General features: G+C 47.5%; 2 protein-coding genes across 2 annotated transcripts; one reads left to right on the top strand and one right to left on the bottom strand.

The window, feature by feature from the left end:
* The first annotated feature begins 878 nt into the window (after window positions 1-878).
* Window positions 879-5,625, top strand: C1qbp (complement C1q binding protein). Its single transcript, XM_032912597.1, has 6 exons — window positions 879-1,175; window positions 1,569-1,719; window positions 3,383-3,476; window positions 4,699-4,794; window positions 4,923-5,045; window positions 5,226-5,625. The coding sequence occupies exons 1-6, from the start codon at window positions 950-952 to the stop codon at window positions 5,373-5,375; spliced, it is 840 nt and encodes a 279-aa protein (XP_032768488.1). The 5' UTR covers window positions 879-949; the 3' UTR covers window positions 5,376-5,625.
* Window positions 5,626-5,668: 43 nt separating this feature from the next.
* Window positions 5,669-13,595, bottom strand: Rpain (RPA interacting protein). The gene is made up of 7 exons (XM_032912598.1): window positions 13,201-13,595; window positions 11,900-12,070; window positions 10,522-10,582; window positions 9,449-9,560; window positions 9,235-9,298; window positions 8,292-8,432; window positions 5,669-5,786 (listed from the first exon to the last, which is right to left on the bottom strand). Exons 1-7 carry the CDS (start codon window positions 13,279-13,281, stop codon window positions 5,757-5,759), a joined length of 660 nt encoding a protein of 219 aa, XP_032768489.1. The 5' UTR covers window positions 13,282-13,595; the 3' UTR covers window positions 5,669-5,756.
* Between the last annotated feature and the right edge of the window lie 51 nt (window positions 13,596-13,646).

Below are 13,646 nucleotides of genomic sequence, written 5' to 3'. Positions count from 1 at the left end.
GGGGTGTGTGTGTGTGTGTCTGTCTGTCTGTCTGTCTGTCGCTGTGTGTGTGGTGTGTGTGTGTGTGTCTGTCTGTCTGTCACTGTGTGGTGTGTGTGTGTGTGTGTGAATTCGGTTGGTTAAATTTTGTTTTTGTTTCTTGGGTTGGGTTTTGGATTTTGTTGGTTTTGTTTTGTGTGTGTGTGTTTCTAATGTCCTTGAGAGTTTTGCCTGCATGTCTGCACTACATTCATTCATGGTGTTGGTGAAAGTCAAAAGAGGGTGTCTGCTGCCCTGGAACTGGAGTTAGATGGTTGTGAGAAGGCATGTGGATGCTGGCAATAGAACTCCAGGCCTCTGTAAGAGCAACAGTGCTCTTAACCACTGAGCCCTGTCTCCAGCCTGTCATCCCTGATTCTCAACCTAAATGTGATGATGAAAGCCATCTATTTCTGCTCCCAAAAAAAAAAAAAAAAAAGATGTTCCATTAAAACCGGTACATGAATTGTTAGGGGGTGCAGAGGTTTCCAGCATAAATCCTTCATCCTGTTCTTGGGATTCTGGGTCTAATGTGAGGCCTGGATGCCCACTCCACAGCAGCTGCATGCAGGTCAGTCTGAGCTTTCCAGAACTAGGCGGTTTCAGAAGACCGCTAAGTGGTCTTTGTTGGGATGAGACCTGAGCGTATTCCACGAAGTAACAAAGTGTGGCTTGGGTTGAGAAAAGCAGGTGAATTGGGGAGAAGGGGCAGCAAGGGAGATTTGATGGCCAGGGTAGAATACAGCTGAGCCAAGGCCTCTCGGGCTGCGCTGGCGGCTCCCAGCAGAGGGCGCGGTGCGGTCCGGCCCGGGTACTGCAGTCCTCCGACGTGAAAAGCGCTTCCCGGGCGAGGGCGGGGCTTCCGGCGGCGCGCGAGGTCACACGGTGTCTTGGCCCGGTCGTCCTTCCTTCTGCACGTGTCCACCCCGCGATGCTCCCTCTGCTGCGCTGCGTGCCCCGCGCCCTGGGTGCGGCCGCCACGGGCCTCCGAGCCTCCATCCCGGCCCCGCCGCTTCGGCATTTACTGCAGCCCGCGCCCCGGCCATGCCTCCGGCCCTTCGGTTTGCTCAGCGTACGAGCCGGCTCCGCTCGGCGCTCTGGCCTCCTGCAGCCCCCGGTTCCCTGCGCGTGCGGCTGCGGCGCTCTGCACACGGAAGGTAAAGTTCATGCACCCTAGTCGGAATGCGGCGATCCAGCTCGGAACTGGCCCTCATGATCTCAGGTTCCCCTTCTCGCGTCTTGAAAATGTGGCTTAGCAAAGTCGGTAGGGTCGTGGTTTCAAAGTGTGGTTGTTGGGTCCACGTCTTTTGGACGTGGAAGAGATAGTTAAATTCTTTTGTTTTATGCAGGAAGTAATAGTAATAAGTAATGAGAAATAACCATATAGAGTGAAAATATATCCTGGTGAATAGAGTGAAGAACGGACGTTTTGAGGCGTGATTTACGCTACAGTCTTAGAACAGCCTTAAGAATAGATTAGACGCAGTCCGAGTCAATCGGTTAGAGCAACTACCTTTTCTCACTGTGGATCATTTTGGCCTTTCTTTTAGGAGACAAGGCCTTTGTTGAATTTTTGACTGATGAAATTAAGGAAGAAAAGAAGATCCAGAAGCATAAGTCCCTTCCCAAAATGTCTGGAGATTGGGAGCTGGAAGTGAACGGCACGGAGGCTAAATTATTGCGCAAAGTTGCCGGAGAAAAGTAAGTACTGGCCCAGGGGTTGTATACTGGATTCTCAAGTCAGAAATTCCTGGCTACAGCATCCTGTTCTGACCATCCCCAGAAGAGCCTGAGCTTAGGCCCAATGCTTTGATAAAATGGCTTTAAGAAAGCATTAAACTTGGGAAAGTTCTTAGGTTCCAGGGAGTGCATTCACTGAATGAATACAAGTTTCTATGGCTCGGTTATTAAGGAGACCTGAAGCAGCTCCAGAGTATGTAGAGGGAAGCCTGTGGGAGGGGCAAACGCAGTTATTGGGTTATTAATGAGGGGTGCTGTGCCAGTCTGGATTAAGCATTGGGTTGTTGTTTTTTCGTTGTTGTTTAATAGTACTGGTAAATCATTTGTTTAGAACTCCCGTCTGGCTTGTGTTTTAGTAGTTGAAAGTGCACGTGTGTAACTGTTAAGTCACAGGAAGAAGTTACGGTGTAGAAAGGCCATCAGACAAAGGGAGAAGGTTCTTAGCCAAACTTAGCTCTTCCTCTCCTCAAGTGATTCGGTTTTGAGACAAGGTCTCTGTGTGGCTGCTGTGTAGCATAGACTGGGCTCAGACTCTGGGTCCTGCTGCTTCAGACGCCTGTGTGCTGAGGCTGCAGACATGCGCCACCATACCTGGCACCCCTAAAACCGTTAAACCCTTGTTAGTGCTGTTTCGTGTTGCACATTCACCCACAGTCTTCCTTGGCTAAGTCTACTTGGACTCTTGAGTACTTCTCTAGCTTGTGTGAGGCTCCAGGATCCATCCCCAGTGCTTCAGGAGCACAATGTACAAGAAAGTTTTATAAGCCTAGCAGTAAGTGTGTGTGTAGATTAGAAAGTTCAAGGCCAGGCTGAGTGTCGGTGGGGGTCACCGCCTTTAATTCCATCACCCCAGGAGGCAGAGACAGGTAGATTTCTGTAAGTTCAAAGCCAGCCTGGTCCACCAGCAAGTACTAAGACAGCCAAGGCTGCACAAATAAACCCTGTCTTGAAAAACCAAAATGAGAGGGAGGGAGGGAAGGAAGGAGGAAGTGGGTTTAATCTGGGCTATCGCAGGTTGTACATGCATTTTGGTTCACCTTGCCATTCTTTTTTCGGTGGCAAAGTGGCAGCAAGGCATTGCCCAGTTGGACTCCAGGGAGCAGCCCCCAGTGCTCTCTTCCTTGGGTTGGCTGGCCCTCTGAATCTGTGTAAGCGGAACTTCTTTTCCAGGTGTTGAGACAAAGGAACTGTGTCTGCCTTTAGAACAGGTGCTATCATCACATAAGAATTCTTACAGTCACAGAAGGGCCAGGGTCCAGCAGCTGTGACTTCCGCCAAGCATGGGCAGGGTACTTATTTGAGCTCCAGAATCCCCCAGAAGGGAAAGAAGCCACTAGGTGTTTCAGTTCCTAGTTTGTGGTTGTGCAAAGTGAATCTGCTCTGCAGTGGCTGTGAGGCTTTCCGGGGCAGATGGCTGTCCACCTCCATTAGCTTCCATGGGAAGACCCAGGACACCAACCTGGCAGCTTCATCCACGGCTGTAGTCATTTAACCTGTAGTACACTTCAGATGAAATTCTCTTCACTTCCTGTGCGGCTAGGATGGAGACATTGTCTCAGTGGGCCTTGCTCTCCTGTTATCACTAGGTTAATGTGTACCTTGGTATCTCTACCTGCCTTTCTAGGATCACTGTCACTTTCAACATTAACAATAGCATCCCTCCAACCTTTGATGGTGAAGAGGAGCCCTCACAGGGGCAGAAGGCCGAAGAGCAGGAGGTAAGCAGTGACACCGCAGACAGCCAAGATTTCTGTCCCCAAAAGCAAGAACTGTTTCACTTTCGCTCTTTTTAAAATCCTCCCGGCTAGGGTGAGGTGAAGGGTGCCCCTCCTGAGACCTGTAATGCAGTTGCTCCAAGTGAGTTTTAGCTGGAGTTCTGGATGGACCATGTTTGTAGAGTGTTGCCCCCTAAGGGCTTAGGGTTTATCACGGGCCTGTGCCCTCACCCCTGCCAGTGTTGGGGAGTGGGGGTACTTAGTATCTAGAAGCTATCGTTTGGAGTGTTTTCAGTGTGAAAGATGACAAGTGGGTAATCAACACTAGTCATGTGACCAAAATAGGAAGGCTGGGGGCAGGGCTGACTTTTTCTTTTTTTTTTTTTTTTTTTTTGGAGCTGGGGACCGAACCCAGGGCCTTGCACTTCCTAGGCAAGCGCTCTACCACTGAGCTAAATCCCCAACCCCGGGGCGGACTTTTTAAATTGTGTTTATTTGAATGTTTGGGGCTTATGCGTGCACTTGTAGAGGTCAAAAGCAACTTATAGGAACGTCAATTCCGTCCTTCTGCCATGTGGGTTCCAGGGTTAAACATCAGGCTTTGGCAGCAAACACCGGTGAACAACCTTGCCAGCTCAGCCTTAAGAGATTTTTAACATTTGATCAGTTGAGATTTTTCCTTTAGTTGCTGGCCCTCGTGACTGGGTCTAGATAGTATTCAGACATTTTAGAAATAGTGTGCCTAGCCTAGGAGCCAACCACTGAGGGGGCCACAGGATCCCCAGGCCAAGCAGATGGCAGTCTTGTGTACTGATGAGCATGAAGAGCGGAGTTCCCTGTTGTGCTTCTATCCTAGCCTGTACCCAACTCCTTATCCACTGCCTGGGCCCGTCCCTTGGGTCACAATAAAGGGAAGGTGCTGCCATTTCTGTTAAGGTGGCCACTTAGCTAGAGCCCCTACGTTCCAGGCTCTGATCCTGTACCAAAACAGTCAAAGGGGAAGGAGGTCTAGGTCTGTGCCTCAGCAGTGTTCGGGAGCAGAGATGCCATTCTAAACCCATGTGATTGATAACCTGTTTAGGGCTGTTGGAAGATTTGAGTGCCTTATCCACTGCCTAAGGCTAAGAAATGGGTAATAATAACCTAATGGCATGGCTGTCGGACATTCTGAACTTCCTGAGGCACCCTAACACTGGCATGTGCTGACTTATTCCTGTCTCTCCAGCCAGAACTGACATCAACTCCCAATTTTGTGGTTGAAGTTACAAAGACTGATGGCAAGAAGACCCTTGTACTGGACTGCCACTATCCTGAGGACGAGGTTGGTAGGGTGGAGTCTCCTAAGGTCTGGTAATCTAGACCGGAGGGAAGATGGTGAGTGGGGTGGGAGCAGGGCTGGAACTGCAGGTCCTCTCGGCACTTCCCTTACTTAGCTCTGCTGTCTCTCAGATCGGACACGAAGATGAGGCCGAGAGCGACATCTTCTCTATTAAGGAAGTGAGCTTTCAGACCACTGGCGACTCCGAGTGGAGGGATACAAACTACACACTCAACACAGACTCCCTGGACTGGGTGAGTGCTGGCTGAGGGGCTGGTGCTTGGCTTTTGCAGAGAAGGGAGGAAGTAGCGTTACAGGAGGGAAAACTGTTGTTTGCACACATGCACTGGACCACATGGGAAGGTCAGAGGACCTTGCCAAACCACTTTGGTTTTGTTCTGTTGTTTTTCAAGCTACTATGTTTCTCTCCCCAGGCCTTGTATGACCACCTAATGGATTTCCTTGCGGACCGAGGGGTGGATAACACTTTTGCAGATGAGTTGGTGGAGCTCAGTACAGCCCTAGAGCACCAGGAATATATCACCTTTCTTGAGGACCTCAAAAGTTTTGTCAAGAGCCAGTAGAACTGTCAGAGACTGAAGGCCTTAATTTAAATGGCCAGCTTTGGTGGGCGAACAAAAGCTACCTTGACATCACAATTATGCTTTGAAATGGCTGTCATCCTAATATATGGGGGAAAGCAAGTTTAAATTATCACCGTTACACCTCCATTTACTATTCCTTTGGGCTCTTTTCCTGTACACATCTATTATTTGTAGATTTTTGTATAACGTGATGATGAACAATAAATCTGACTTTATCTCCTCCAGGAAAGTTCCGGCTTTTCTTTCACCCTACGTCAGAACACAAGAGCAGAGATGTTTGAAAAGTTTTAATATAAAATCAGTTATATACAAAAGGCCCTCTCAGGAAATGAGTTGTTTTCAGCCATGAGGTCAGGATGACTAGAGGATCACAGCCCAAGTGTCACAAGCCTGGATTAAACAGAAAACACATTAGTGTAAATTATATCCTAGAAGGGGTTGGGGATTTGGCTCAGTGGTAGAGCGCTTGCCTACCAACCGCAAGGCCCTGGGTTCGGTCCCCAGCTCCGAAAAAAAGAAAAAAAAAATTATATCCTAGACATGAACAGTTAAGTCTTACATGGCTAAAAGCTGTCAGCTGTCATGACAGGTGTACTACAGGAAGAACCACTGAGTTAATTCACTGGATACTTTATCAAAGAAGCCACACCTTTCATGGACCTGTTTGGCCATACTGACGCCATCAGCAGTATAGCTTATAAGCTAGGACCAAGTACCCTCAGAAAGCAAAACCTGACAGCTTGGGGCTTGTCCAGCCTGACAGACTTGGGATTTACCAGATATTCTAGTCTGCCTCACAGTGGCCCCGAAGTGAGCCACATCATCACCTCATCCTTACTATCTGAAATCTTACCCCACTGTCTCAACTATCACTGGATCTGAACCCAGTTTTCCTTCATGTGCCTTTGAGACCTAGTGACACATTGAAAATTTCAAATGTGTACATACCTCTCAGGACTGAACTTGGAGCCTGCTCAATAGAGGTTTTCCTCCTCCAGTTTCTCGTCTTTGTGGTGACAGCTCTTACTCAACAATGGTCTCTAGCCTAGCCACTGCTGGGATGAAAATGTGGCTTCTCATAGCACTGGCCTCTCAAACCGCCACTCATTGGCTACACGCTGTTTGTCATTACAGGGCACTAGAGGTGAGTGTCCATCAGGTTGCTGTTTAAAGCTGAGCAGGTGCAGTCAGGCAATCACCTGCTTTGAGGTTAGGGTCTGGCTATCTTGCTCAGGCTGGTCTTGAACTACTGGGCTCAAATTATGCTAGTTCAGCCTCCCTGGTGACTGGAACTGTCGGCACATGGCCGTGCCTGCCTGCTAGCTCCTCTTCCATCTCCGGGACCTGGTCTGAAACTGAACGTTTTTCTTTGTAAGATTTATTTATGTCTGAGTGCTCTACAACAGCAGACAGTGCTCTTACCCACTGCCACCTCTCCACCTACTTGAAACTGACTTTTAAAGAACTTGGTGCATGCCTTTAACCCTCAGCACTGCACAGGCAGAGGCAGAGGCAGGTACATGTAGCAAGGCTGTCCAGGGCGCTCAGGGCTATGTAGACCTTGTTTCAAAAGCAGATTTTAACATTTGCTACCACTTGAAGTTCTACATGGCTTGTGTGCTTATTTCTCTTCATGTTGAGTATGCAGGCCTCAGGTTGACCGGTGTCTCCCTCAATGGCTCTACTGACACAACGACTAGCTGAACCTGGAGTTCCTTGTTTGCTAGTCTATAGCAACCAGCTTTTCTCAAGCATCTCCCTGCCCCTGGTCTCATGAATTCGGGGATTATAGGTGGCCACCATGTCTACATGGCTTTTTATATGGGTTCTGGGGATCCAAACACAGGCCCTGGTGCTTGAAGGCATTTCTCACAGCCATCTCAGCACTGTACCATTTCCTAGGAAGGCAGAGGCTGAGGCCATTTAGCCCATGCCTCTTCAACTGTCCCACATTAGTGCATTCACAAAAACACATTACATATCTAATTATGTACCAACCCCCGGAGGAAAAAAATCAATATACAGTGGGGGTAAAATAAGCAAACAAGTGGGAGGCTAGAGCTCAAGCCCAAACACACTGGACAGCTTTATGTAAAGGGTAGGTTACTAGTATCTGGCCTGTTACAGCAGTCCACAGCACCTTCGTTGCCCCTGCGTGGGCCTGTAAGCCATGCTAATGTGTCATATATTGGTACTGGCTCCCACAGCAGACGAGGTTTCTAAGACAGGCAGCTCCTGTGGTCCTGTCCCTCACACCTGAGAGATAAAACGTGTTGCTCCACTGTGCTTCGGGTCCTGTCTCTGCAAAAGCAGTGCCAGGGTGGCAATCCGGCACCCGTGACCATGACCTGATGCAGAGATCCAACTATTGCTGCTGACCTAACAAAAGCATCCAGACCAGTGTTGGGCACAATTCTAAGCCTATTCCTCCCTTGTCTTATCAGGCTGTTTGAACTTACTCGTTTCGTGTGTTTTAATCCTGGTGTGTGTGTGCACAAGCACACTGTTATGTTGTAGAACACAACAAACATGCAGGAATCAGTTCTCAGCTTCCACCACAAGAGATCCAAGGGGTGAGCTCACGTTCAGACTGCACACAGGCTTGGCAGCAAGTGCTCTATACCTACTGAGCCATCTTGCCTGCCCAACATCCGTTTCTGAGACAGGTTCTCACTGTGTAGGCTGGACTGGCCTTAAACTCTTCCTGCCTCAGCCTCCCAAGTACTGGGATTACAGACCAGTGCCACCACACCCAGCGGATAACTTTATGAAGTAAATGCCTCAATAAAATGTATGAACCATTTCCACATTTCGAAGCCATTACCTCCCCCAAGAGGAGAACAGAGCCAACTGCTAGTGGGCTCTTAAAATTGCCTACGTCCCATGGAGGCTTACCAGGCAGCTCATCAGAAGACTGGGCTTTTCTTCTGTTCCACCGGTGACTGAAAATTCAGGGATGTGGGGACAGTGTGCACTGTGCTCGTTCACATTTCCTTCCAAACAGGCACGAAGCTTCTGCTCTGTCAGGTCTGTTGCCTAAGAAAGTGCAACTACGACTGACGGTAAATACTGTTTAACCAACAGGCTGAAAAGCTGGATCCTCACACCAATCAGCTAACACAGTTTGACTCTTTGGAGCTTTACACTTTGGGGACTGGGGACGTAGCTCAGGCGGTAGAGAGCACCTAACAACCGTGAAGCACTGTGCTCCATTCCCAGTGCAGTGTAAAACCCAGTTGGAGTGACACAATCCTATAAGCCCAGCGCCTGGAAGGTGAGGGCAGAAGGATCAGAAGTTGAGCTACAAGTAAGTTAGAGGTCAGCCTGGGCTACTACTTGACTCAGCCTCAAAACAAAAAACGTGGATCTGGAGAGATGAGTCAGTGGTTAAGAGCACTTCTGCTCTTGCAGAGGACCCTGGGTGACAGCACACACATGGCAGCTCACAACTGCCTCTAATTCCAATTCCATGGGATCGGACACGCTCCTCTCACCTCCAGGGCTCCAGACATACACATGATGCACAGACATACATGCATATGCATGCATACAGAGTACTAAAGGTGAATGTACATCAGGTTTGGTCTTAAGGTCTTTCTGGTGCACACAGGCTACCAGGGATAGGTCTTGTATCTCTTAGGCAAGATACTGAGTCCTGGCTTTCACCGCCATGGAGTCACTCTGCCATGTTTTCTCTGCCATGATGGACTGTCCCCTCTGAAACCATAACTAAAATAACCCTTTCCTCTTCAGTTATTGTGACTGCTACACGACTGACTCCAACCGCCCACTAGAGGCCCCACAGTCTGCATATGGGGAAATCCGTGTGGACACTTACGTGAGATGGGATGTGCAGGCCACATGGACACATGACCACACTGTTCATAATTCTCAGGTTGTACCTAGAGACAGAATTAGGATTCCCAGATCACTGTGGTAACAAAAGCTGGCTCCCTTTACCTTCTGGTCAATAAACTCGGGGGCAGAGGAGTCACACACACTTTGGAGTAGATGAGATCGGATAGTGCTAAAAGGATTTTTAAAATGCTTACTTTATACACACAGGACAGATGAGGGGGTTTGCTTCCCACTCCGCCAACATGCTGTTGAGACAACTTTCATCAAACTGTAAGCCCTTCTCATACTCGCTTATGATGGACTTTTCTGCAAGGCAAAAAGCCCAAGGTTGTCTTGTATCCACAGGGCAGGTCTATTCTTTCTTTTACAGATAAGTGTGAAACCAAGTCAAGATAAAGCTATGTGGAATAAGTCACCATAACATAAGATGCAAAACTGTACTCTACCGGTGCTATGAGAACCTCAAGAAGCAGTCGCTCACAAAATTTCAATCAATCGAGAAAGGGGAAGAATGGGTGTATATGGAGAAGTCTACTCCTACACAAAGTGACAAGTTTACTATAAACGTTTTTTCCAAAGAGGCAGGCCTGAAACTATATGGCTCAAGCATCTTCCTGAGAGCCCGCCTTCCTACATTAAGTCACAAGTGTCTTGGACTACAGGCACAAGCCAGTGTTCAGCTTCATATAGTAACAAAAGGCAGGGTAAAATAAACATGGAAACTGCTTCCCAACTCTACCGTTGACTAGCCATGAGACCCGTGAGGATACACTTTCTATTCTGTCTGATCCCATCTTGAATAAGAAGTTCCTGGCACAGAACCTACAACCCTACAATCTCTTACTTTTGGGAAGACAAGCAGCCAGCAATTCAGAGTTCAACAGAGACTCCAAGATGCTTAACTGATGATGGAGGTGTAAGAACAGGGAATAAGAATCCTGCCAGGTGGTTGGTGGCTCACTCCTTTAATCCCAGCACTCAGAGGCAGAAGCAGGTAGATATCTGAGTTCAAGGCCAGCCTGGTCTATAGAACAAGTTCCAGGAGAAGCAGAGCTACACAGAGAAAGCTTGTCTCAAAAAAAAAAAAAAAAAAAAACCCAACCAACTAATAATCCTAGTTATTAGGATACAGCTTTAGTGTCTGCCATCCCAGCCAAGGCCCTGGCTTTAACCTCTAACACCCAAACAACCTAGAACAACTAATCCTGAGTCAAGCAAGGGCCAGCATTAGTCGGTGCTCATAAGCAGGAACGACTGCCTGGGTTACCTTCATTCCACAGCTCCTGTTCGATGTCCTGCAGCACAGCTAGGTTCAATGGCAATTCCAACTACAAGAGAGTGGAAGGCAGGGGGTGTAGCTCAGTGGAGCAGTGCTTGCCTAGCATGCAATAGCCTGGGTTCAATCCCTGAGCAAGACACAAGCAGAGACAGGGCAGAGAGAATGGTGTCTTCCCATTCCATATGAAGTATTAATTGGCCACCGGGTCCCATGGGGATTTGTAACTGGAAGCTGCCCCAACGACAAAATTAGCCTGGCCTAGTCTCGCATGCAGAACTTGCTGACAGTTCAGTAATGTGGCCAAGCTGAACTACCAACAAATGACTAAAGTACAAAAGCACCAAATTTAAGGGAGACAAAAATCAGGCAGCAGTTAAGTAAATGTCCTTCTAAGACTGACTGTGTGATAAAGTCTGGTCTTTGAAAAGCTGTTTTAGCTTTTGTAAAGCTGGAAAAAGACCTACCTGAGAGGCCTACTGTAAGCACTAACTGTGGTGATGTTAAGCTAACAAATTAACATAGTGTAGGACACATAGATGCTACTGAAAATGAATCATTATTATACAGTGCTTTTCATGTTTTGTTACACAATTCTCATAATGCTTGTGTTATCTTCTCTATTTTATGTCAATGTAAAAAACTAAGGCTCAAAGAAACACAGTAAAAGTTGTGTCAGTAAAACTAAACTTGGAATTCCTAAATCCTGATCCCAACCCACAGCCTTTCCTGATACACTGTAAAGGGTTTCCTACAGACACACACCTCCAAACTGAAGAATGTAGACACCCTTTTTATATTTTTGGTTGTGAGCCTAGCCTTTAACGGCTGAGCCATCTCTCCAGCCCGACACCCTTTTTAAAGAGAGGTCCCTAACCCATTCTTAGCAAGTCAAAATTTCCAATGGAAAAAGCAGGGCTGGAGAGATGGCTCAGGGGTTAAGAGCACTGGCTATTCTTCCAGAAGTCCTGGGTTCAATTCCTAGTACCCACATGATGGCTCCCAACCATCTGTAATGGGATCAGGCTCCCTCTTCTGGTGTGTCAGTGACAGTGTGCTCATGTACATAAAATAAATACATCTTTTTAAAAAAAAAATTAAAAACCAATGGAAAAAGCAAGAATGAAATTTTCTTTTATTTCCTAAGTTATTATACTGCAAGACCGCGCCAGGCCTAATATGCATCCCATAATGCAGAACCATCAACATACTTCAAATGAAAGTAGAAAACCCTGAGACAAATGACTGTTAGAATTGGGCTTGGGGTCTGGGAAGTGGGTAGACTGAAACGACCTGGATAAACAGATACCAAAAGGTCACCAGAAGTTCTTCATGGAGTAGTCCCCTAGCTCAGAGATCCTTGACTGACCTGAAGCAAGGCCTCTGGACAGTTCTCTACAGACTGCAAAGAATTCCACTCTTCCTCCATTACTTCTTGCACAAGAAGTCTGTCTGAGGCTGTCCCCAGTGTGCTACCTGCGGCCTGGCGGTACCTGTTCAGGAGCTTGTGCCGGCTGTTTCTCATCCTCTCAAGACATCCCTGCGGAGGTTAAGGGAGGGCAGTATTGTTTAAGAAGAAAAAGATCAAGTTTATGCTTAGTTGGTAAAAACATAAAAAAAAAAAAATTCAAGATGCAAAATTTCCTATCTTCAAGTCCTCCTCCAAACACAGATGGGTAAAATTACATTCATGTATTTCCGGGTTCGTATATCTCATATTTTATCCTGAATGAAGGCAGTTGCATACATAGTAACTGTATCCACAGACTAACTTCAGACATTTATATGGATTCTAAATTCCTGCAACTGTACCTATGGCTATAGTAATGGTCTTCTTGTACAATAGTTCTTTACAACCCCGGGGGGGGGGGTCCCGTGTATATGTGTGTGCCTGTATGAGTTTATGTGCACCACACCAGTTACAGCCACCAGGTCTTCTGCAAAAGCATAAGTGCTCTTAACATTGAGCCATCTCTCCACCCCCAACTCAGGACAGTTTTTGTCCCCAAGTGGTCGTCACAGCTCTGCTTGAAGAACTGCTATTGACTGATGCCACTTAGTAGGTAGAGGCGCCAAGGATGCTGCATCTAAGTATTCTACATCATACAGCACAATCTCCCATAATAGAACTTTCTCCTCAAAATGTCAGCATTCACTGTTGAGAAACACTACTACACATAATATTTTCAGTATTAAGATTGTTTTTCTGGGTTGTTCTTCTGGAATACACCCATTCCTTTAGAGACTACTGAACAGGGAAATACTGCTTCAAACAGGGAAATACTACTTGAGTTCAGAAGATGCCAGAGCTTACGTACAACTCTCCTAACAGTGACTGATGTTCTTCTGACTCTTCAGAAAAGAAATAACTCCTCACGCCATGTGTGCATATGGAGTGCTTCCCTCTGTAACCCAACGTTAGGTGGTGATGTTGCTACTGCTGTAATGACACTTAAAATTTTAAACAAAGTCGGATCCTGGGATAAAATAACACCTACTCGGGCCAAAAGCCGGGGAGGAAGAGGGCGGCAGCCAGGACCCAGTCCTAAAGCAAAACACTTGAGTTCAAGATCACACAGGGCACCTGCTCCACGACGAATGCTAAAGCGAGCACACAGAGGTCCTTGGGACAGGTTAGAAAAGTGATTACGACCCAAACCTCAGACTCACCTGCCTGAAAGTTTCTTTCCAGGGGGGGGAGCCCACCTGCTTGTACAATAAGCGGTGCGGAGACCCCGAGGATTCGGCCATCTCATCCCTTAAGCGACGCCCAAATCCCCGCCCCCTAGACGCACGCAAAGGATTCTGGAAGTTATAGTTTCTGGGCGTTAGTCTCTTATCTCCGCACAGAGACAGATTTAGGGAAATCCAAGGATGGGTGAAGCAGTGGCAGTTGAGAAGTGGGGCTGAGGGAGGTGAGAGTCTTGAGAGAAAGTTCTGGGTTTACCCAGAGGAAGGTGTCCAGTAGACAATCAGATATACCTCTCTCATTCTTAATGCTACTACACACTGGCCCAGCAGTAGCACCAAAGCCTTCCCTAAACCCGCAGTTGACTCCGCCCCGCCCCGCCCACTTTGGCGTCAACCTGCAGCCCTGTCTTTCCTCTAGCGATGCT

The sequence above is a fragment of the Rattus rattus genome, chromosome 9 (genome assembly GCF_011064425.1).
Source record: "Rattus rattus isolate New Zealand chromosome 9, Rrattus_CSIRO_v1, whole genome shotgun sequence".
NCBI lineage: Eukaryota > Metazoa > Chordata > Mammalia > Rodentia > Muridae > Rattus > Rattus rattus.
Note: the sequence above shows the minus strand (reverse complement) of the source record. Positions and strands in the feature narration are given on the sequence as shown.

Excerpts from the sequence above, each read along its gene's own strand:
- C1qbp (XM_032912597.1), top strand. The coding sequence starts at position 950 with ATGCTCCCTCTGCTGCGCTGCGTGCCCCGCGCCCTGGGTGCGGCCGCC. Across the intron at positions 3,477-4,698 it reads AGAAGGCCGAAGAGCAGGAG|CCAGAACTGACATCAACTCC; the intron begins GTAAGCAGTGAC and ends CTGTCTCTCCAG. Across the intron at positions 4,795-4,922 it reads GCCACTATCCTGAGGACGAG|ATCGGACACGAAGATGAGGC; the intron begins GTTGGTAGGGTG and ends GCTGTCTCTCAG.
- Rpain (XM_032912598.1), bottom strand. The coding sequence starts at position 13,281 with ATGGCCGAATCCTCGGGGTCTCCGCACCGCTTATTGTACAAGCAGGTG. Across the intron at positions 9,561-10,521 it reads ACAGGAGCTGTGGAATGAAG|AAAAGTCCATCATAAGCGAG; the intron begins GTAACCCAGGCA and ends TTTGCCTTGCAG. Across the intron at positions 8,433-9,234 it reads GCCTGCACATCCCATCTCAC|GCAACAGACCTGACAGAGCA; the intron begins GTAAGTGTCCAC and ends GCACTTTCTTAG.